The sequence below is a fragment of the Oculina patagonica genome, chromosome 7, assembly GCF_052425735.1.
Source record: "Oculina patagonica isolate OP01 chromosome 7, crgOcupat, whole genome shotgun sequence".
Taxonomy (NCBI): Eukaryota; Metazoa; Cnidaria; class Anthozoa; order Scleractinia; family Oculinidae; genus Oculina; species Oculina patagonica.
The window spans coordinates 14,358,736-14,383,411 of NC_135764.1; the positions used below are offsets into that span (position 1 = coordinate 14,358,736).

At 37.2% G+C, this 24,676-nt stretch overlaps 2 protein-coding genes and 1 pseudogene across 3 annotated transcripts; all 3 read right to left on the reverse strand.

Moving 5' to 3' along the window:
* Window positions 1–24: 24 nt before the first annotated feature.
* Window positions 25–2,950, reverse strand: LOC144661757 (sphingosine 1-phosphate receptor 1-like; annotated as a pseudogene). Its single transcript, XR_013572341.1, has 2 exons — window positions 1,832–2,950; window positions 25–1,749 (listed from the first exon to the last, which is right to left on the reverse strand). The product of XR_013572341.1 is annotated as a sphingosine 1-phosphate receptor 1-like (transcript).
* Window positions 2,951–3,028: 78 nt separating this feature from the next.
* On the reverse strand, window positions 3,029–21,592 carry LOC144661758 (adenosine receptor A2a-like). Its single transcript, XM_078522589.1, has 2 exons — window positions 21,535–21,592; window positions 3,029–4,876 (listed from the first exon to the last, which is right to left on the reverse strand). Exon 2 carries the CDS (start codon window positions 4,755–4,757, stop codon window positions 3,873–3,875), a length of 885 nt encoding a protein of 294 aa, XP_078378715.1. The 5' UTR covers window positions 4,758–4,876; window positions 21,535–21,592; the 3' UTR covers window positions 3,029–3,872.
* On the reverse strand, window positions 13,551–14,834 carry LOC144661363 (adrenocorticotropic hormone receptor-like). Its single transcript, XM_078522090.1, has one exon. The coding sequence runs from the start codon at window positions 14,518–14,520 to the stop codon at window positions 13,615–13,617; it is 906 nt and encodes a 301-aa protein (XP_078378216.1). The 5' UTR covers window positions 14,521–14,834; the 3' UTR covers window positions 13,551–13,614.
* Window positions 21,593–24,676: the final 3,084 nt, after the last annotated feature.

The window sequence follows — 24,676 nt, forward strand, 5'->3', positions numbered from 1 at the left end:
CTTCATGGGTTGGGAACATTAATTAAAAAAACTGGAAAATATGTGGAAATTTTGTTATTCTATGTGGACTACTGAGTAAGAAAATTAAGATCAAAGTACAAAATACAACTTCATTTTGAGATTCAAAACAGCGTCATAATTATGTACCCATAGCATAGGGCAAGATGCAGTCGAGTTTTTCCCATTATACCTCTTTGGAAAAACACATGTATGAGCTTGAGAGCTCTATGACAGGTACATTATTTTGACATTTAAGTAGATAAATCAGGCAAATTTATTTTCTTTTTTACCTCAAATGCTACCAGATAGCACCCTGAGGATATAACACTATTAATTTTTTTTTTCTCGTGAAGTGCCTACAGACCCGTCCCTACAAAAAGAGAAACTTTTTTTCTCAACCCCTTTCCGTAAAATTGCCAAAGAAAATGTTTTCGATGGGCCTACTATTAGAAAGCGTTTTATGAATCGGACTTCGCCCCATTAATTAGTGTTCGGTTGCTATAGTATCTTTAAGACCGCTGTGTTTAATTTGCTGCCATGTACACAAATTGATGAAAATACTCTCAAAGTTACGACGTCCTATTGTTCGGGGTTTCTGTCTATTGATATTGTATTTCTAATAATAAACAAATGGATAAAATGCGAAACAAGTGCACAAGTACCAAGCATTATCTTTTCGCGCGATTACTTTTTTGGAGAAGGGTGCACTTTGGAGAAATGATTTGTTTGGAGCGTCTTCCAGACTTTATTCAGTGGCATCACTTCTCTGGGTGTTCAGACTACAAGCAAGTTGTAATTTTATAAGCTTCATTTCTAACATTAAAAGGAACGGCTCTTGATTCGATATTTTTCACGCGTCTACCAAAATACCTTTTCAAGGCATTTTTAAATATAGGCATTCTAAAGCAGTACACGAATGGATTTACCATCGAATTTGCCAGGTGCAGACAGTTCACAAACGCAATCACTGTCCGCGACAGCCCGCATTCCTTGCGGCAGAATTCGATTATGGTATAAACTATATTAATAGCTGGAAGCCAGAAAACAAGTGACACAGCAGCTACTATGAAGAATGTTCTTGAAAGTCGTAAATTTTGTTCCGTTGATTTGTGATTGTGGACATCAAGTTCAGGTGCTGCAGAAGGCAATCGAGTAGGGATCGTGAGGAAGCTTCCACAGATAACCAATACAGAAAGGAAAAGGCATGAATGAATGATGATACCAGTGTATGTACTGTCCACTTCTGTGTGGTACAACGCTAACAATTTTGTCCCAGCAATGCACAGCCCAGCCGTCCAGGCGATAACGACAGCACAAATGTAAATACGCGTGCTTGTTACACGATGGCGGAGTGGCCGCAAGACGGCGTGTGCAAGTTCCATGCATGGAAATAAGAGCGAGGAAAATAACGGACGCATTCGAGCCTAGGAGTTGTAATGCTGGCGAAGGATGTTTGATTCTTTGGTCGTCTTCCATTGGACCCGCTTTCATTCTGGGGATCGTTTCAGTCCCGAGGACTATAAGTTCTGTTATTCCCACAAGTAAATCCGCCACGGCAAGGTTGATAAGAAGAAAGTATGTTCGTTTTAGGTGCGATCTTTGAGTCCAGAAGACCAAAATGGTGAACAAGTTTACGGTGATGATGGCGGCCGCCTCCAGTGCAAATATACCGACAAAGACGATTTCTGCTGCCTTAAACATGATGTCTTTGTTGGGGGGACGTTTCTCTCTATGATTTGTTGTGCGGGCCTATCAAGCGAAATATTTACAATCAACTATTGTGGAACAAATTTTTTATCGAAATTGAAGAAAGCCAAGTTTATGCACGTACCCCTAATATCTTGGTGAAGGCAATCTCTTCTTATCTGGCCAGTCCCAGTTACGGCTTTGTACTAAACTACGAATCACTAAAAGCTTTTCCTGGTTATAACACAAAACGATCAACCATATAAAAAGTGAGCTGTTTGAAACATTGATTCGCAGCTGTCACAATTATTCACAGCACCTTCAAGGTCAATATTTGATAGGACGTTCTATCCGTCACTGTTATCGAATGCAATTTAAATCTTTATTTACCCTGTTACTCCAAAAGCACACGAGTTCAAATTTGAATTATAACCAAAACGTACACCAGATGACAGTGCTGCCCAATACCCTTCATTTCATTTCACATACTTCCGTTACATCCACATACGCAAGAAAAGTTAGAACCACATAAGCTCTCGGGTGTGGTGACTGAAACAGATAAGTTTGAAAGATTGAAATTTTGATGACGTCAGCAGAAATCCCTGCGTAGCGGAAGCTTTTGCATGATGAATTTGTATTATTTTACAGCTTTATGTGGCTTGCAGTCTTTTTGTTTAGAAGGGATTCTTTTGTCGGCAAAGTTTATAAGCCGTGACACTGTCATTTTTTTTTTCTTCGAATGACAGCTGAAGGTACACACACTGCTGTTATCACAATACGCAGTTTTGAAATTTAACTGCGACATCAATTGCAGTGATCTAGTTTTTGTAATATCGTTCTAAAGAAATGTCACGGTAAAGAAATTGTTTTTGAAGCAAAGGTTGCTTCTGGATTATTTCACGATGTAACCACAACGAAATGGACTTGAAAAATATTACGTAATGTTGGGGTAAAAGAAAAAGATAAATAGTATATGGTACAGTAGGCATAAATAGTACTCAGTGGCCAATATATTTAAAAATCGTTATGTTCAATCTGTTTTTTATGACATATTATAATATGAACACTGTGTGGCCATTGAAATCAATAATCATTACGGTAACCTCTGTGTCAAAGATTGCTGTATAAAGACTTTTCGAAAAAAGAAAGGTCAAAATTCACCAAATAAGAAACAAGGCTGGTAAAAAAGCTTATTAAAAATTCCATCAATTGAACAATAACTATAAAAATATAACTAAATAAATAACTATTAAAAATAACTAAAACAAAAAGAAAACAAGTTGAGTGAAAAAAGATGAAAAAACATGTTTAAACATGTTTAAACATGTTTAAACATGTTTAACGTATTTCGTACGAAGGACGTTTGCTTGCGGCAAATGTCGGAAACAAAACGTTATAATTTTGGATATAATATTGTTAATGCCAAATGCATCAAATGTAAAATAATATATAAAATTTATATCTCGAAATATTATTAAATATAATTGAACGACTTCACTTGTTGACTGGCAGATAGGAAGGACGTTCAGAATCCCATTTTATTCGTTCAGCGTAACACAACACCCATACTGTTCAAACGAGCGGTTTTTACCGTTTTTAGAACTGATAATGCTTATAGAGCTTCTTTATTTAATCAAATTGTATAGTTCGATTCATGTGCAGCTGTCTTTCAAAACGCAGCATCTAAGTAAAGCAAAGATATTTTTAGTTTTCGACTATGGCAAATTCGATAACCTTTTTTGGATTACTTTGAATTATCTTCGACTCTTGTTTAACAATAGGAAGATTCATCTGTCGGGGTTCCACAAAAGTATCGTGTTTTTTTGCGAGGCGTTGTCTATGAATGACGAGTAAGAACAAGTTCTCTGTACCTCTTTCGTCAAGCTAAAAGCTCTCTACCTAGTTATTTCCCCTGTTCTACGACATATTCAGGCAAAGGCTGTGTCTGTCGAGCCGTTAATCTAGTGACACTGTGAAGTGCGTTAAGTTATACCGAGAGTTACATGATCTCATAACAAAAATATTTCAAGCAATGGATGACCATTCGTGACTTGTATTGCTAATTTTGGTACGCCTTTAATCATTACAATTCACTGAAACGGCTAAAGTAAAAGAAAACGATCACGGATAATACCAATTCGATGTGAGCCAGTCGAATGCAAAATGGTTAATAAGCGTGTAATATGTTAAATTATCTGGACTTGATTGCGCGCATTAAAAAAGACAGGTCTTAATTCAATATTTTGGTTTCGCTTTCTACAGCGCTTTTTCAAAGCTTCTTTAAAAATAGGCATCCGAAAGCTGTACACAAATGGATTCACTACAGAATTTGCCAAATGGAGAATGTTCACAAGACTCAGCGCAGTAGGATGAAAACATTGTGAGCAGAAATCGTTTATGGTGTACACCACAAACGCTGGAAACCAAAACACAAGTGACAAAGCTACTACAATGAAGAAAGTCTTTGAAAATCGTAAATTCCGTTCTGTTGAATTTTGGTTGTGTACCTCTAGTTCGGGTGTTGTACAGTGCAATCGCGAACGGATCGTCATGTAACTTGCACAGATAATCAACAGAGAGATCAACAGGAAGACATAAGTAGTTACAGAGGCATAAATGATATCCACTTTTGCGTTATACGTTGTAAACAAACGTAGCCCAGCCATGCACAGTCCAGCTATCCAGACGGTAGCGATGCTGTAAATGTAAGGTCGAGTGCTTGTGACGCGATGACGAAGTGGCCACAACACGGCGTAAACGCGCTCCAGCGAAATAAGAGCGAGAAACGTTACTGACGTGCTCGACGCAAAGACATGAAATGCCTGCGAAAAGCTTTGACGTTTTAGTTCTTCCTTTTCAACGTAGGGAATTTTTTGTGTCACAAGCACCACTGCTTCAGCTATTCCTACTAGTAAATCAGCGATGGCGAGGTTGATCAGGAGAAAACAAGTCCGTTTTAGACGAGAACTGTTCGTCCAGAAGACAAATACGGTGAAGGCGTTTGCTATCAAGATGATGGAAGATTCGAGTGCGAAGATGACTATAAATGTAATAGCGGTTGCTTTTAGCATGATGTAGTTGTGCTCTTGTTGGTGGGTTGCCTTTCGGTCTTAACGTTTAGAGAGGACTTCTTATGTCCACCAAGATTATGAATCGTGCCACAGTCAAATTTGATTTTTAAGAAAGACAGCTGAAAGTACAATGATTAAGTCAAATTAGTTTGCTCAAAACAATCGTATCTCGCTTTCAATTATATGCAATTTTGAAATAGATTTAAATTAATAGCATCTGCTTTCAAAAATCATCACAATTCTTTTATTTTTTAGTAATAATGACAGTATAATCTTATATTTCTATCATTTATTTCGATTTTGAAGGAACGTTACATTTAGATGATTCCTCAGCGAAAACATCGAAACTACATAGAGATGTACGTGACAAATCCTAGCAAAAGTTGAAAAGAATAAACTAAAGAAGCATTAAGTGGCCAATATTTTCAAAACTGACATGTTCACTTTGCTTCTATGTACACATTATAATATGAATGCTGTTGAAATTAGGAAAGAAAGCAAATGACATCATTAATCATTTCGGCGATATCAAAGATTGCATGATAAAGACTTTTGGAAATAGGGCGGATGACGTCAAGACAACCTTGAAGATATTGAAAATTCTCTTCACAATGACAAAAAGGGTTTCAGAACAAAAATCTTATTTCGTATTTTTTTAAACTTGCTACATATATAGAATCTGGCTCAAATCAGAAGACACGAAAAGAAAACTGGTTTTTTAACCGACTTCTATAGACTCGAAGGGAAGTATGGCCTCCGGACATTCCCGTCAATAAATTACAATAAATTACTTAGATTCTCTTCAGGTCGTATGAAACTTAAGTGTCATGGTCAGAAAAAATCAAAGAAATTTTGGCCACAGCCAAAAACTCATACTTTGTCAGTTTGAGGGGCTTGGTATGTAACTGAAATATATGAAGTTAGTTTTTCGAAATATTCAAATTTACGGCAGAAAACCACGAATAACGGTAATCGTACCGGAAGCTCAAATTTCACTTCTCGACAATCCGAAATTTCACGCTCTTCAGCTTCTTGCTACCCAGACGTTTCAACCGCTGTAAACCTTTCCTTACCTTAGTTGCATAGATTGAATCTTCCTTTATTGAAATAAAGTAAGTATTTTTATCTCTGATTATTTCTGAGCCAGCTGAGCCTCGATTAAGTAGACACATTTTTCTCATTTAGGAAAAAGGCTAAAATAATCCAAATTCAGTGAGGAAAAAAGCTGACCGGTAGTGCTTCAAATCTTCTGATATTTTAGCCAAAGAGAGTCCAGTCGTTGAATTTTAGGTTTATGGTTTCAAAAGTGCAGGATCTAGTAGCAGTTTTTAACAAAGGTCGACAAAATTACAATTCCGCGGCTTTGAAAAGAACAACTGAAACACGTGACACGAAACACGCAATAGAGTAATTTGTATATTTTTTGGGCAAAGACAACACGGTAAAATTAGCTTTGAAGTTTTATACGTTTGAGACTTTAGAAAAATAGTATTTATCCTAAAGATTGCCTACAATAGAAGAAATACCAAAAATAACAGCACTTGAACTCTCCCTGATGTTCGTCACGCACGAGCGACTTGGAGCGGCGAATGACAAAAATATTTTCTATTGATTCAAAGTAAGTCATATTCTGAAATAAGAAAAATCTATTTTCTTTAAACTTTGCCCACCAATCTGTCTTAACTAAAAAACGAAACAGCTTTCATATTTGCAAATATCGCAAGAAATATTTTTTTAAGAGTTACATTCAATTGGACCACGACCGGCCTATTTTTAGCAATGGCGACAACTGAAAATAGGAAAAAACGTCGAGTCACCGCTTCGAAAATTTATGCTCCAATTTTAGGAATTGTCTTAACTCTCCTGGAATAAATTGGACCTTTATCTGTATAAAGCACGCAATTTTGGTTCGTTAAAAAGAAACAAACAATACGGAATATTTTTGATTTGAAGTGTACTTGGCCATCTGACGCGAACGGCTCAAAAAAATGGCACATTTTCAACGGGTCATTGCGCAAAAGTCCAACTACTTCCGCATTACATTTGTTTCCATACCAACTAAAAAGAATTCAAAGAGTATCATGATGGAAATGGAAAAATATGTTGTGGTTTAAGCGAGCTTTTAGTGCAACCAGGCGGCAACTTGGCTTATGTTGCAAACATGTTTTGTTTACATTGCAACAGCGGGCAGTTGCTCACGCGAAACCAATTTAGCATAAACAACACAATATTTCTTAAACATTGTAACCTTACAAAACTTTATATCCGCTCACACAATAAAACATCATTTAAAACTCGAAAACCTTAGCAGCTAGCGAGTCAGCAAAAAAAATACTGTCGCCTACCTGCAAGCCGGTGAGACAACAAAATTCATTGTCAGGTCCGCCATGGCCATGTTATTGGATTCCACATTTCTTTCTGGTTTTCGTCAACCATAGTATCCGCAGAAAGATTCAAACGGTAAACATAACACACATAACATAACATTGAACATACCACATGATTGTGATAACTGAAACAAATGAAAGAAAGTTGCGGGCAACACATCCCAAGAAATCAAGCGATCACAACAGATCGGCTTGAACAGTTGATTGAAAGTTGCGTCACGCAATCTAACCTGAATCCAACTGCTTTATGGGCGAACTGAATAATTATTGTCCAAGAATCGGACTGTCCAAAATATCGGCTCTAAATATTTTTAACAGATGTATATGTCCTCGTGTGCACCATTTTGGTATGTTTATTAGAAACGAAGCTTACGTATTAAGCTGAAAACGTATTTAGCTGAAAGAAAACTCAAACAGTCCTATTCGCGGACGGGTTTTTTCATTCCCCGGTTGGGCGGGTTCGTTAAGGGGGGTGGGGGGGGTGTAATAGAGCTCAATTGACCTCATCATCTATTCCATCTTACGGAGAAAGAAGTAGGGTGGAAATTATCAGAAGGATAGAAAAACCCTGCACATTTTCTGGCCACACTAAAAATATAGCCAACGAAAAAGTGAACACGACATTTTTGCCTAGAAAAATTTTCCACTCAGCCATTAAAGGAAATCTATAAGCTTATACTACCGTAATGTGAGATACGTTTACAAACCTGATCTTGTCGGCCATGTGCACATTTAGCACATCTCTGCTTCTAATGGCTTTTTTATCACCACGGTGAGTGGGATATTAGAAAGGCCCGTGCTGTTTTGAATATTTCCTATGAAAAACTAGAATGGCGATGCTTGGGACTTATATAATTTCGCCTTTCTTTGATGAAGACAATCCAAATACACCTGCTCTTGCAAAAACTAGTTCGTGCTCTAACAGAAATGCCACGAAATTAAATGGTTTGCTATAAGATCATTGCAGTCTCCAAGACGAACGAGCTCGGTTATCCCCTTCGATTGCCGCAACTTCCTCTATACTTTGAAGTGTGAAACAAAAAGCGCAACTCCTCCATTTGTTTTGTAAGTTGATAATGCTTCGCGAAAACAACAACAAAGTATGAATGACAAGTGCGTGGCGGCGTGGTTTGTAAAGACTTATTTTTGTTCCACTTTTTATTTCTTTCTTACTTACCTTTATCGTTTACTAGAACAATTTATTATTTTGAAAAAGCGGGGTTTTTTGTATTTCAAAAGCGAGCCTAAAATTTCAAATTTGGAAGCATCCAGATGTAGATGTACAGGAAGTGGTCGAAAACAAGAAATCAAACAAATACGTCGGTCAAAAATATTTACAGCCCATATTTTGGACAGTCCGATTCTTGGACAATAATTATTCAGTTCGCCCATAAGGCAGTTGGATTCAGGTTAGATTGCGTGACGCAACTTTCAATCAACTGTTCAAGCCGATCTGTTGTGATCGCTTGATTTCTTGGGATGTGTTGTCCGCAACTTTCTTTCATTTGTTTAAGTTATCACAATCATGTGGTATGTTCAATGTTATGTTATGTGTGTTATGTTTACCGTTTGAAACTTTCTGCGGATACTATGGTTGACGAAAACCAGAAAGAAATGTAGAATCCAATAACATGGCCATGGCGGACCTGACAATGAATTTTGTTGTCTCACCGGCTTGCAGGTAGGCGACAGTATTTTTTTTTTTTTTGCTGACTCGCTAGCTGCTAAGGTTTTCGAGTTTTAAATGATGTTTTATTGTGTGAGCGGATATAAAGTTTTGTAAGGTTACAATGTTTAAGAAATATTGTGTTGTTTATGCTAAATTGGTTTCGCGTGAGCAACTGCCCGCTGTTGCAATGTAAACAAAACATGTTTGCAACATAAGCCAAGTTGCCGCCTGGTTGCACTAAAAGCTCGCTTAAACCACAACATATTTTTCTATTTCCATCATGGTACTCTTTGAATTCTTTTTAGTTGGTATGGAAACAAATGTAATGCGGAAGTAGTTGGACTTTTGCGCAGTGATCCGTTGAAAATGTGCCATTTTTTTGAGCCGTTCGCGTCAATGGCCAAGTAGACTTCAAATCAAAAATATTTCGTATTAATAGTTTCTTTTAAACGAATCAAAATTGTGTGCTTTATACAGATAAAGGTCCAGTTTATTCCAGGAGAGTTAAGACAATTTCTAAAGTTAGAGCATAAATTTTTGAAGCGGTGACTCGATTTTCACTTGTCGCCATTGCTAAAAATAGGCCGGTTGTGGTCTAAATGAATAAAATATTAAAACATATATCTTACGATACTTGCAATTATGAAAGCTGTTTCGTTTTTTAGTTAAGACAGATTTGTGGGCAAAGTTTAAAGAAAATAGATTTTTCTTTTTTCAGAATATGGCTTACTTTGAAACAATGGAAAATATTTTTGTCATTCGCCGCTCCAAGTCGCTCGTGTGTGACGAACATCAGGGAGAGTTCAAGTGCTGTTATTTTTGGTATTTCTTCTATTGTAGGCAATCTTTAGGATAAATACTATTTTTCTAAAGTCTCAAACGTATAAAACTTCAAAGCTAATTTTACCGTGTTGTCTTTGCCCAAAAAATATACAAATTACTCTATTGCGTGTTTCGTGTTTCAGTTGTTCTTTTCAAAGCCGCGGAATTGTAATTTTGTCGACCTTTGATCGACCTTTGTTAAAAACTGCTACTAGATCCTACACTTTTGAAACCATAAACCTAAAATTCAACGACTGGACTCTCTTTGGCTAAAATATCAGAAGATTTGAAGCACTACCGGTCAGCTTTTTTCCTCACTGAATTTGGATTATTTTAGCCTTTTTCCTAAATGAGAAAAATGTGTCTACTTAATCGAAGCTCAGCTGGCTCAGAAATAATCAGAGATAAAAATACTAACTATATTTCAATAAAGGAAGAGTCAATCTATGCAACTAAGGTAAGGAAAGATTTACAGCGGTTGAAACGTCTGAGTAGCAAGAAGCTGAAGAGCGTGAAATTTCGGATTGTCGAGAAGTGAAATTTGAGCTTCCGGTACGATTACCGTTATTTGTGGTTTTCTGCCGTAAAATTGAATGTTTTGAAAAACTAACTTGATATCTTTCAGTTACATACCTAGGCCTACAAATTGACAAAGTATGAGTTTTTGGCTGTGGCCAAAATTTCTTTGATTTTTCAAGCTAAGTTGAAATGCGTTGAATTTTTTTAACTGTACATTTTTAACATATCATTGTAATTTGACCCTGAAAAACAATTTTTTATTGGAGAGGCAAATAAAATCTTATCCTTATCCTTGAATTGAGGCAGTATAACTACGATTTTGGTCTCGTGGTTTATTAAAAAATGATAACGCTTTGCTCTAGTTCAATCCCTAAAGTCACCGTTTATTGAACCACATGATTTCATTTCAAGTTTGCTTTGTGTAATGGAAAAGAGAAATGCGATTTGTCCTATGCTCCTTTAACAAACCCACCAGTTGATTTGACAGGAAATAAATACAGTTAACGTACGCGACTTCTAAGTTGTTGTTTTTTTTTAAAAAAACGGTTCTTTTTTAATTAAAAAATAAAATCTAATTCATTTTCGTGATCGCTCGTGCAAAGCGTTGTCAGACCTGTACATTCCTTCGCAATTTGGAGCCGGCGGGGAAAATGGCTGTGTGACTCGAACTTTGTTACTTTATCCACGGTCTGCATTTTACCCTTGGTCGACTGCAGTCTGCAGTCTGCATTTTAGCCCGCAGTCTGCGTTTTACACTGACCGATTTTTAATGTGCTGACTTTGCAGTGCTACCATGCCCCCTGCACTAAGTATTTTAAATTGTTGAAGTGAGTTTTGAGGGGATTTAGGATACCTAAACATCGAGCCAGTATTCGAGCCAGGATCCGAGCCAGTATTCGATCCAGGTTCCGAACCAGGATCCGAGCCGGGATCCGAGCCAGGATTCGAGCCGGGATTCGAGCCAGGATCCGAGCCAGGATTCGAGCAAGGATTCGAGCCAGGATCCGGTTAGCCTAACTAGCGCTCCGGTAAGCCTGAATAGCACTCCAGATAGCCTAAATATCGTTCGGTTGGCCTAACTAGCTAGCACTCCGGTTAGCCTACTTTAGCTTGGGCTGCTTGCGGTTAGCTTTTTTAATAGGGTTAGGATCCTAGCTCGGTTCCTAGCTCGGATCCTGGCTTTATCATTTGTTTATCTCGAGGGTATTAGCTTCTCTACTTCAACAATGCACAGATATTGCTATGCTCTTTAATCCCTCTTTATTTCGCTGTCCTCGCACCCGGTTACATCTTTACAACTGATTCTCAACTCTGACTTTTCAATACTGTCAATACTCTTTAACACTCTATTACAATTCTGATGATAAGATCTGGCACGCGGTCTTTTATATGGATCAAACTTAAGCTGTCAGTCGAGATCTGTCAAATATGGCAAACCCTCAAATTTAGGCTTACGTCGTTCCACGCTCAAGTGCGGCTGCGTCGCACGCCACCTTAGGCATGTACCTTCGAAAAAGTTTCTTTGCGAGGGATCTTTTCTTTCTTAATTTTTCATTTCATAAGAAGCATGTTTGGTCCAAACAAGGTCGCGCGAGCATTTTACTGTTCACAAGGAACATGTTTAAAAGAGAAAAGTTAAGAGTAGTGCTATGATTTACAATAAATGTTGTTGTTAAAATTTTCGGTCGAAAAAAAAATGTTACAAAGAATTGGTTGCGAAATACCAGCTTCGTTGGCGGTACTTCTAATTAGAAATTATCCATATCATTAAAGGGACGTGAGTTCGGGACAAACATGTTCTTGAGGCATCACTCCTTTGGATTTTTGCACCTTTGTGCAAAGTGTGAAAGAGTTACATAAGTAATAAAATAGTGCTACTAAAAACATCCAAGAAGTCAGTAAAACGAGTCAAGTTCGAAAGAAAAATTAAACAAAATTTTATTAGTGTGTAGAAGAGTCCAAGGCAACTATTTCCAAAAATAGCGGTCACGAAAAGTGGTTCCTCAATTTTATCGTATTATTCCAAACGACACCCGTGTGAACACAAAGAAATTGCTTAGGTAACGCAGCTGGAAATTGAAAATAATGTCAAAGCGGCAATGATGTTCGAGGAATATAAATGAACCCAAGTTTAACCAAGAAATCTGTTAAGTTCCAAGTAAGGTATACATTTAAAATAACCAAGCTACATAGCAAAACCTCTAGTGTAATAGAACAACCAAGTTATTTACACATACTCCGCCGAAGAACTTGTTTCCAAGAAACACAACATCTATACAATGCATCATCGAAAAAGGAGAAGATATATTTTGATCAACTAAATTAAGAAAACGAGTCAGTAACATTATTAACAGCTAATGTTCCGATTGTTTATACATTTACCAAGATATATTTTGAACAACCGATATTTAATATTTTCAACCCACAACTACGCTTTTCCTTATTATTTTAAAGGGACTGTGTCACGGCTAAGTTATTTTATGTTGTTAAATTTTGTTAAATATTCGCTACGAAACTAAATGTTTCCAAAGAAATTAACTATATGATTCTAAATGACAAAACCATAGCTTCATTGCGGCCAAATGTGTCTCCCGGGCGTTTTAATTTAAAGTTACAAGCAGACAAGATTAACTTTGAAAACTGTTTCGCCGGACCATATTTCAAAAACCAATACCGCAATCCGTTTCAATCTTCGTTGCTTTTGGCCATCTGTACCTTCCCTTGCATTTGTTGTGTTATTTTATTATTCCTTCACTGTTTTAAGAGGTTATTTTATATATGTAAATGAATTTGATAGTCATTATCTCTGCCTCAGTTTTGCTAAAATCCGTGACATGGTCCCTTTTAATGTAGTAGGGGATTTATCTTTTGCTTGCATTTTATTGTGAGCAACAGAAACGACAAAATACAACAACTGAGGTAGCTATATAATATATATAGGTTTACGTCTATTTTGAGCTTAAACATAGACATTACTCGAAATACGTTTACAATAATAAGACCCTTTTAATATTTTCATACGTTTCTTAATATTCCGAATATACAAACAAAACGCCCCCTGTCCTCCCCCCCGTTTACTTATAGTTTTATTCTACTTTATTTATTTGGGTTTAATAAAGTTGACGGATGCGCCTTTACACCAGGTTTATCGCATTTTAGCCAAATTTACTCTTTAAAACGTGCAAGGAAATGCAAGAAAACAGAATAAAGAATGAGCTTGTAAAATGCAGGAGATTTGTGATGACCAGGAGTTATACTTGCAAATTAAACAATTAACCCAAACTTGGTTGTTTGTGTCCTCATTTATGTTTTACCCAAACTGTTTTTGCACAAACTAATATCAACAATACTGCAGAAACTAATATTAACCTTTTCACTAAAATAAAAAAAAAATTCTACGGACCAGAATTAACGCAAATATACTACAGTTCTGTACAGGAGTTTGCACATTTGTTGCAATTTATAAATGCGTAGTTATTTCCCTGGTTTCATTATTTACGTTAAGTCCAAGTCCTAAATTCAAGTTTTCCTTACGTTTTGTACAGCATTTCTTCAAGGCAGTTTTAAATATTGGCATTCTAAGGGCGTACACAAATGGATTAACCATGGAATTTGCCAAGTGCAGACAGTTCACAAACGTCACCACTGTCGGTGAAAAACACCCACGACAGAAAACCATTATGGTGTACACTAAAATAGCTGGCAGCCAGAATACAAGTGACACAGCAGCTACTATGAAGAATGTTCTTGAAAGTCGTAAATTCTGTTCTGTTAATCTTTGGTAGTAGAAGTCTCTTACAGGTACTTTGCGGTGAAATCGAGTACGTATAGCGAAATAACTTGCACATATAAACAGCACACACATGGAAAGGAATGAATGAATAGCAACAGTACTCAACTTTCTGTCCACCGCTGTCTCGTACATCGCTAGCAATTTTGTCCCAGCCATGCATAGCCCTGCTGTCCAGGCGACAACGATCGTACAAATGTAAACGCGAATGGTTGTAAGGCGATGGTGGAGTGGCCGCAACACGGCGTGGGCACGTTCCAAAGAAATAAGAGCGAGGAAAACGACGGACGTACTCGAGCCAAGGATTTGAAATGCTGATGAAGGATTCTCGATCCTGGTTACATCTTTTAATCGAACCGCTTTCATTCTGGGAATCTTTTCGGTACCGAGGACAATGGGCTCTGTTATCCCCACAAGTAAATCCGCCACGGCAAGATTGATGAGAAGGATATAAGTTCGTCTAAGACGAGATCTCCGAGTCAAGAACATAAAAATGGTGAAAACGTTCCCTATTATAATAATGGCTGCCTCCAATGTTAAAATGACGATGAACACAATTTCCGTTGAGGTTAACATGGTTTCGTTTTCTTGTGTTCCGCTGTGCGGTTGGCGTTGTCTTTTTCCTTTTGAATTCGCACGTCGAAGAAGGAAATATTTATAAGCTCAAATTTTTAACAAATTGCCCAAGAGTTGAACAGAAGTGGTATATGTGTAATTTACATGATTTGTGGTAGTCTCTCATGTAAAGTTAAATGGGATTAAATAATTAATTATTCATATATCCTATCCACGTACCAAATAAATTGAATTCAGTGGAATAATTTTAACTTAGCTATGGTGTGCTTTTCCTGTGCTTTTTAATTCGAGGAAACAAAATATTCGATAAAATGATCCTGACTTGCAGCTGAGACTTAGGTCATTCCAAGGAACTGTACTCGACGAGGTATAAAAACTTCTGTAACCAAGGGTTCCCACAGAGAGATCTTCATTTGACAAAGTGCGACACTTGACTGAAAGCCAAGCATTTTTTCAGGTTCCTTGTTTTATTTAAAAATAAATAGAAATAAGAAACTCATACTATTTTGCCGTTTTACTCTACTTCACTATTTTTGTTTCAGCGATACCCGAGGTGACATTAGCTGTTTTGGTTCTACACCAACGGTAGCAATTTTTAATTTAATATATCTTATTTAAGTCGAGACTTCAGAAAACTGGGGCAAATCTTAATCCTGACAAATTTTTATTTGTACAGCAGGTTCTGTCACCCTTGGTGTTTAGCTCTGTGAATGCAGCTAATAAAATAAATACGTTGAACTGTAAAATTATTACTAACTGTGACAATACCGAGATCGTTCAGTTTGCGATATTACACTACTGGACGTGTTTGTGCCAACACTAAATGTAATACTAACGCAAACAAGAGAAGATGATCTAAGAGAGACAAGAGACGCTTTCCCTCATAGACGCATCTTTTCATACATCTATTTTTAATTCCTCTGTCCACATCTAGCCTATTTTTAGAACGCTACCTGATGGATCAAGTTGGGTGACGTAACCTACTACTTGGCATTTGCGCGGGGTCGAGCATCAATCAGTTCGGCAATACATACATTTCACAGCAAGGGGCGCAAAACTTGTTACTCATCATCCAAGATGTAAACCAGTATATATCTTGTGGAGTAGAGCCGGGGAATGGCAGCAGTTAAGTTTCGAACAAAGAGAAAGCAAAGAAATCAACAAACAGGATCGAAAGAAAAGTGTGAACTTCATTTGTTCCGACTACAAATAGTACAAATCTTCTTTCAAGCGTATCGTTGGCAACAAATAGTGTAGTTAGTAATGTAAACGTTTTGGTAATGTTTAATAAATGAGCAGCAGTGTTTTATCAAGTTTCACGTACTGCGAATTTATTGAACGGCTTAAAAGTCTTATGATGTAAATTAACTCATGCTTGTACTAATTTTTAGATTTGGGGTTATTTTGGCCTTGAAAATTGGACGTAAAGTTTAGCCGTGTCTTTATCAGATATAAAGACACTCATTTAACATTAATTTCTTTTGTATTTTCTTTATGAACTATTAATGAGTTTTTTAATATTGATGTAAATCGAATTGGCGTAATTTTATGTACATCTAACTTGTGAAAGATAGACATGCTGAGCAACAGATCGGGAACGTCATTTGTTTTATTATCTACTTGTTCTTTTTACCAGTAATTTTTTTATAAAAATATTGAAGATCCGATACCAGGATTCATTGTAAGAAGATAAAAAGCGTTCTCTGGTAAAAATATTTTAAAAATTATTAGCTTTCGACAGCCAGGCTGCTGTCTTCGACGGATAAAAATGAAGTGATAAAATGGACCTAAAAATTTAAATATGACTAGCAAATCGCATAAATTAAAAAGTTAAAAGTATGTGTAAAAGAATGTTAAACGGAATGCTAAAAGTGTATAAATTATTGTTTGTTTAAAATAATGTTATATTGTCCTGGCAGAGGGCACGAATTGTTGTCGGCCTCGGCCGTTTTTGCCGTGTGCCACGATTCAAGTGTCTTTCTAATGCGATTGCTTCCCTTGTCAATTATCTCCGCGTTTTCAAAGTCGATGGCGTGATCAAGAGTCCAGGCATGTTTTGCTACATTGGAGCCTTTAGCGCATTGTTTAGTATTCCTGATATGTTCTTTTCGCCGTGTGCTAAACGATCTTTTTGTCTCGCCGATGTAACTCCAGGGACAATACGCACAAGAGATTTTGTAATTTTTATTTGTAGTTTTATCTGACTCAGAGGCAGTGAAACAATACGACCTGCATTTGCAGGCCATCAATGTTCGTGTAATTGGAATGGTATTTTACTTTTACTTATGTCATGTTGTAGTTACCTTGCGAACACAGACGTGTTTTCAGCCATCCACGGTACGCAAATAGATGGCGACTGGCACTGATTTACCCTTAACTCTTGGCGCACATAAAACTTAAAACACTGATTAAACCTGCATAAAATTGTTAGGAGAGAAATTACGATGATTTAGTTTTATTTGTTTACAAGCTAAGCTGTTAAAAAACATAGAAAATCCAACGTAGTAATATTGTTTTGGCAAGATAACGCTTTAGCTCATTAGCCAAACTAGTACCTGCTCTTATGTTTATTGTCCGTGTAATCCTAGCTATAAAAAAGTGTTTAATTACAACCTGTAGAAAACTGTAATCCACCTGCGCGGTTTTGTAAGTAATTAATTTTTCAGAACTAGGATAAACGTTAGCCAATGGTTCTAAGGAAAGATTACGAATGTTTTTAAAAATAGCCTCGTCAGTTACTATATAAATTGAAGTGCCATTGTAAAATATTCTTTGGTTATGTTCTTGGAAGTAAGTCTACTGTTGGAGCAAGTTTTGTCTGTTACGTCTCTGGATATTCCAAATACTGCAATAGATCCCGGCGTTCCCGTAGCAAGCGTGGTCCCCCAGAAGTGGAGTTTTTCCCTCAGGTTTTTAAAAGGGCTTTCCCAGGCCAAAAAACCTATTATCACAAAATGTTCTAAAAACTCCAAACTTAGCTTACGCGATGTTGTTAGTGAAAGGAATTTTGATAAACAGTATGGATTTCTGTGTTTCTATTGGCTGTGTAAGGTTCTCAGGGTATTGTGGTAACATGTACAGCCGTCATATTTTTTCTTACGGTGAACTGTATCACGCCTCTCAATCTGATAAAAAGGTTAATAGACCATTTGCATTATGACGTAAAAGCGCAAAGACTTCTGGTAGTTGTAGTTAAGTTCGCGGGAAAACACCATTTCTGCGTTATGATTGGCTAAGGGCAGCTAAGCGCGAAGGTGGACATCCAGGACTTTTATTTTGATCTGAAGTTGAGCTGCTAAGTTAACGCTCTTTTCGCTTCGAAATTAGTTTATACATTTATTTTCGGTTATCTGGCAAAAATATAGAAAACAGGACGATAGCTTTGGAATGAAAATTGACTGAGTTCTGTGTTTTGACCAAGACAGACAAATGTTGTTCGGGTTCAAGTAAGTCTAATATGTACGTTGTGTGGCGGAGTTGACTTGGTAGAAATTCATTAATCGCGGCCGACAACTCTTCGTAAATAATTTTAGCCTAATATCACAGCTTCAAAAAATCGCGCACTGGAAACAGATTGCTTGAAAGGACGAGTCTAGGATATGACTAAATTTGTGTGGAATCAAATGAAAGCAAGGCAAGCCGTTGACTTTGTTTATCATCTAACTTCATCTATTTTCAGACGTTCAACAAACGATCGCTTCCATCGATCGCATGTCAATTAATTCTTCACTGAAAACTAAGAAAATTCACCATATATCATGATTCTCGGCGGGAAAGTCAGTTTAATTTATTTTTACAGTGCGACAGAGAAACGAGTCAAATAATTTTCCTCTTTCAATCGAGCTTCATCGTTGAATCATGAAGGGTCAATCATAGAGGATTTCCAAGCTGATCAATCAAAACTTCCCTGGGCAGGTGAATACAAATTATGATTTTTTTTTTTAATCTTAAAATTGTATTTCTGTTTTCGTCAAATAGAACGAACTGCAATTGCAATGTTAGTTAACAAAGAAGTTTTCTTGTTTTTGTACTGGAAATGTCAACTCGTCGATTAAGAGTTGTGGTTTCAATACGAGCGAGGGCCGTGCGAGCAAATCTAATTTTATTTACATTATCTTGTTGATGAGTGATTATCTGTGAGACTTGAACGATGAGCCTCAAAGAATTTTACGAGTGTAGACATCATGTACTCCCCCATGTTTAGAAAGGGTAAAATATTGCGTCTTCGTAAATTATTTGAAAATAAAAAAAAATTGTATTACCTTGCAAGCAAAAATTATAGGAACTTAAATAAATAGCCGCGCGACTGAGACTCCACTGGAGGAATTTGATACACTCGTTGAAACTTCACTACAAAACGCAACCAAGCAAATAAACGATATCTTGTATAACTTTTTTTTAATTTTATCGGACTCGGTTTTATACTGAGAGCTTGCTTTTTGCCCTTTAAATGAAGCCACAGGATGTCTTCGATGACGGTAATTTTCTTTATCTCCATCACGATTTTCTTGGGCAAGCGGGCTTGATGAGGATTCAAAATTTCCCTCTAACCTAACTACAACTACCAGAAGTCTTTGCGCATTTACGTCATAATGCAAATGATCTATTTAGCGCCCGGGGCGCTTATTTACTTTTGGCACCTCGAGAGAGGGCGCTTATTCGGGACGGGGCGCTTATTTAATTTTTTGGGAAACAACCAAATGTATCTAACAATAACAGAAACTGTAACAGTTAGAAATTGTTAAAAGTTCAGTTACTTTTAAAATAATTGTTCATTTTAGCAGTAAATATATACATAGACTGTACGGTGAACGGCCAGGAGTTTATTTAGTTGACGTCAATGACTTCAGTATGGCCAGTTATCCACAATAGGGGCACTTATTAGAATAGGGGCGCTTATAAGAATGGGGGCGCTAATTAGAATGGGAGCGCTTATTGGAATAGGGGCGCTTATTTACAAAAACACATTCGAAGGGGGGCGCTTATTCGGAAGGGGGCGCTTATTGGAAGGAGGGCGCTAAATCGAATCATTACGGTATATAAAATATGAGCGGGAGAAAAAGTTAAACGACCATACAGAACGGACGCGAATATTTTATTCTACTTCTGAAATGAAAACAATAAATTGAATGCAAAGTATTGTTATGCGAATCAGTAGAGATCTGTATCAAAAGTTAATGAATACTAATTAGCTGAGCAGGAGTTTGTATCAAAAGTTAATTATATTGTTTGATTTGTATTGGGGTTTACAGTTGTGTTCATGTGATCTAAATATTGTGCTGGGATTGGTTTGCACCCTCATGAATAGTTAATGAATTTTACAAAAAAAGTCAATTACACGGCGGCTACAAGACATGAATTTTATTCTTGAAAACAAAATTCATTCCTTGGTGTCACCGTGTAACTGCGTTCTCTTGAGAGTTAATCCTGAACATCAACCTTTATATTCTTTACAGGGTACAATCAGAAAAGTTACTTATCAGGGAAAAATAAATATTGTTTGTTCTTGTTGTAAAGATCAGATCTTTACTAGTGTATTGAAACCTTAGTTTTGGGAATTGTTAAAATTTTTGGAGTAGTAGTTTTGTAATATTTTGTTGAAGTCCAAATATTGGTAACAAAATGGAAAGTCGTGTTTTCTAACCAAGAAAAATGCGTTTTCTTAGCCGATTTTTCTTAAAAAATGCTCATGAATGAACAATAAAAGTGGTTTTACGTTGACGCAAGCACTTTCGCCGAGCCGCGTTTGTTTTAATTCCGTCAGGTTTGACACAATTTTTGAAAGGTCCCATTTTCTGGGCATAGACCATACCGTTAGAATGTATAAAAAAGTAATATATACAGGTCTATAGATACAAATTTTATTTTAGAAGTTAAAGAAGACTATAAAAAAGCCTATTACTAAGGTAATAGTTCAGTGAGCTCACTAAGAAAAATAATTCTCGGCACAGATTGATATGAGAAATAAATGCATGCAAAGCTCATCTACGCATCGATTGTACTATCGGCATTTTAATATTTCCTTTCCAGAGACCTGCTAATTACACTGCTCTTTAACTTCTGCTTATGTCATGTTGTAGTTACCTTGCTAACACTGACCACTGACGTACATGCATTTTCTGTCATCCTCGCGATCGGTACGGAAAAAGATGGCGACTGATAAATTTACCCATAGTTCTTAGCGCACAAGGAAACTAAAAACACTAATAAAATCGGGCATAAATGTTCTAAAAACTTTAAACTCAGCTTACGCAATGTTGTTACTGCAAGGACAAATTTTAGTAAACAGGCTTTCTGTGTTTCTATTGACAGTGTTGGGTTTCCAAGGTATTTTGATTAAATGTTTAGCCGCCATTTTTTGTTACGGTGAATTGTATCACACCGCACAATGTAATAAAAAAAGTTAATTACACGGTAGCTACAAGACATGAATTTTATTCTTGAAAACAAAATTCATACCTTGGGGCCACCGTGTAATTGCGTTCTCCCGAACGTTAATCCTGACAGGAAAAAAATACTTGTTAGCGACAATAAAATATTGTTTTGTATTTGCTGTAAAGATCAGATCTTTACAAGTGTGTTGAAAACTTACCCGCCTCCTGCAGTATGTTAAAAAGAGGACCTAAGATTGTACTTTGAGGAAAGCCACATGGTAAATGTAGGCTGTTCAAGCGAGGACCGTTAACAGAGCATTTTTTGTGTGCGATTATTCAAGTACGATTTAAACCATGCAGTTATACGAGTCATTTCTAACACCGTAGGGTACTACGTGCTTGAGCCGACAATTATCAACCTATTCCGACTAACAGCAAACAGCAAAGGTCCAGTGTCCGAGGTAAAACAGTAAAAGTTCGTTATTTGTGCTTAAAGTTTCAACAACTTGAATGAAATTAAACGAATAACATGAGCAAAAAGTGCTTCAGACCGACCAGCTTCCACAAGTAAGTTGTATGTACTCTTACAAGGCTTAATGTTCTACAACTAATCAATATACAGCAAAAATAACAAACTTACCAAAGGAAGGATATGAGCCAGGCGCGGAACAACCTCATTTGGTCGTTTTTTATCTACAGGCTCGCGACAGTTGCATGTACGCGCGTACCTTGTTTAAACAGTCGTACTGTGAGCGCGCGCAGCCTGGATCGCGTACAGTTTTTATACTTTCTTTTTGTGCTTACAACGCTTCCAGTCCACACACCCACTCGCCACAACTTTACCCACTGTTTCAGTGGAGATCCGGGAACCCTCTAATAAGGTGATCTCATAATTTTTAAATCTGAAATGCCACAAAGGTTGCATTTCCTTGGGGGAATCAATCAAATGCATTACTGTTCATCGTAGATGTAAACCAGTATATATCTTGAGGATAAGAAGCTGTAAATGGCAACAGGTTAGCTTCGAACAAAAAGAAAGCAAAGAAATCGACAGTAAGCACTGAAAGGAGGGCGAGAACGTGAAAGTCAAACTTCATTATTTCGACTGTTAACAATAACAAGCTTGATTTCAAGCACATCGTAGGTAACAAATGGCGTAGTTAGAGCCTGATTACATGGCAAATTTCAGCCCAGTTTGCAGGGCTGAGGTTTCAGCGCGGCTTCCACAACAAATTCTCTTTAAAACACGTTTGCGATTACATGAAGAAATTTTCATCCCGAGCCGAATTTCAGCCATCCACGGTACGCAAATAATTGGCGATTGGTACATGTACCCATAGTTCTTAGCTCGAAAGAACTAAAAACACTATAATTGGCGATTGGTACATTTACCCATAGTTCTTAGCTCGAAAGTTAGGGCCTGATTACATGGCAAATTTCAGCCCGGGCAGAAATTTCAGCCCAGTTTGCCGGGCTGAGGATTCAGCGCGGCTTCCACAACAAATTCTCTTTAAAACACGTTTGCGATTGCATGAAGAAAGTTTCATCCCGGGCCGAATTTAACTGAGCCATCCACGGTACGGAAATAATTGGCAATTGGTACATTTACCCATAGTTCTTAGCTCGAAAGAACGAAAAACACTATAATTGGCGATCGGTTCATTTACCCATAGTTCTTAGCTCGAAAGAACTAAAAACACTAATAAAATCGCGCATAAAAGTCCTTAAAACTTTAAACTAAGCATTCGTAATGTTGTAAGTACGGGGACGAATTTTGGAAAACGATATGGATTGCTGTGTTTCTATTGGCTGTGTATGGTTCTCAGAGTAATGTGGTAAAATGTACAGCCGCCATCTTTTTTCTTACGGTGGATTGTACCAAGCCGCTCAATGTGATAAAAAAGTTAATTACCCGGCGGCTTCAAGACATGAATTTTATTCTTGAAAACAAAATTCACACCTTGGTGCCACCGTGTAATTGCTTTCTCACGAAAGTTAATCCTGAACATCAACCTTTATATTCTTTACAGCCCCGGGGTAAATGTACAATATTGGTGCGTTTTAAAATAGATGCTATAAAGTTTCGTAGGGAAGTTAAAAATAAGCATGGTAATGTTTTGAGAATCTAATAGGAAAAACGAATGACATGCACAAGTCTGTATCATCTCTTCATATGCAACATGTTTTGACTGTTGTTGTATTGTTTATTTAAATAATTCAAATGTACCGTAAAGCAAATAGAATTATTTATTCGGATGATGTGCTCTGAGGCGAAAATAAACTGAACATTTAACTGAATCTGTATGATGGGAGATGACGAGGCCGTCACATTTACATTTGTATCTCGTTATGGAGTCCCTTTATAAGGTGTTAACAGATGACCAGGCATCTCGAATCATTGACCTATTTGCCGTTTTCTCTCTGTAACTCTATTATTTTTAATTGTTGCTCTGTTTTTCTTTTTCTATCGATTTTTTCGACTTGATGTAAATGTTGTCAGCTGTGAGATGCTGCTGACCACAGAAAGGCGCTTACTGCACATTGAGGTGCATTCGTATTCTTGGGTGATTTCTCCGTTTTAGTTCTGACCTTTTCCATTTGACCTTTTCCTTTTGTAGACGACCCACCCTTTTCCGTTAGGACTGATCATGACTTTGCGCGCAATTAACCTCTTAGAAGTAATTTTTGTCTGATTGTCTCTTAGTTGTAACAGTTCCACTGTTCCTCAAGAAGGACTCAGACAGTTTTTGAAGCATTTGTATTTTTATAATAAGGTTTATCGAAATCACTTTTTATATTCGAAGCTTTCGTTGAACGAGAACCAAACAGACTTATTGTGTGGGAGTGTATTTGCTTTTTACCTTCATCTGTGCTGTCACGGTTTTCATCGCATACATTACTTCTGCTCGGTGTTACCTTGTTTCTCCTGAATCTATGTTTCTTTTTCTTTTTAGAAAATGATTTTCCAACAGGTTCCTCTGAGTGGTAAGTAAACTTGTCTTCTTTACCGTTCTCGCATCGATCAAAGTTTGCGGATGGTTCTTCGACAAGCGACGTACCGATATCAAAGAACTCAGCATCTTCCACGGAGAGCTTCTTTGTAAGTTTTTGGACTTTAGTTTTTCGCTGCGTGTGAGTAAGAATCCATTGACCTGCCTTCTGCAGTATGTTAAACTTGACGTGATAAAACAACATCTGTACAAGTAGAGAAGCTCTTTGAACAGCGCCAGCCATGCTTGCCCGTGTTTTGTATTCTCTGTCGAGTCGTTGACGTGACGTAACAGACAAGAAAAGAAAGTTGTGCCACGCGCGCGCTGACCGTGCGCGTGCAGCTTACAACAGCTTACAGGGCCGTAGTTCACAGCGGTCAAACGCAAAAAAAACAATGACCTTACTTCCGGTCCTCGCCGCCTCGAACTTTTCTTAGAATTTGACTGAAAAGTGTGCAAACTTATGTTAACAATTTTTATAAAAAAGTACGTTGAAAGAAAATTTCTAGCTGGGAAACTCAGTGGAGATCAATTATTACATTTGCCATCCATAAACTGCGTAACTTTCCAGGGACGGCGTTAACTTTTAGCTTTACAGCGAAAGCTTTCGGAAATTTTAAGACTTTGTTTGGAGAACTTTGCATGGAAATGCGCAGGAACTGCACACTCGCGTGCCGTTTGACGGCTAGGCGATAGAACTCGGTTTCTAATTTTTAATTTTTTTTTGAAGGGAGGAAGCGGTCATATCGGTACAGGCCATATATCTAATCAAAGGTGCTTTGTTAGCCCACT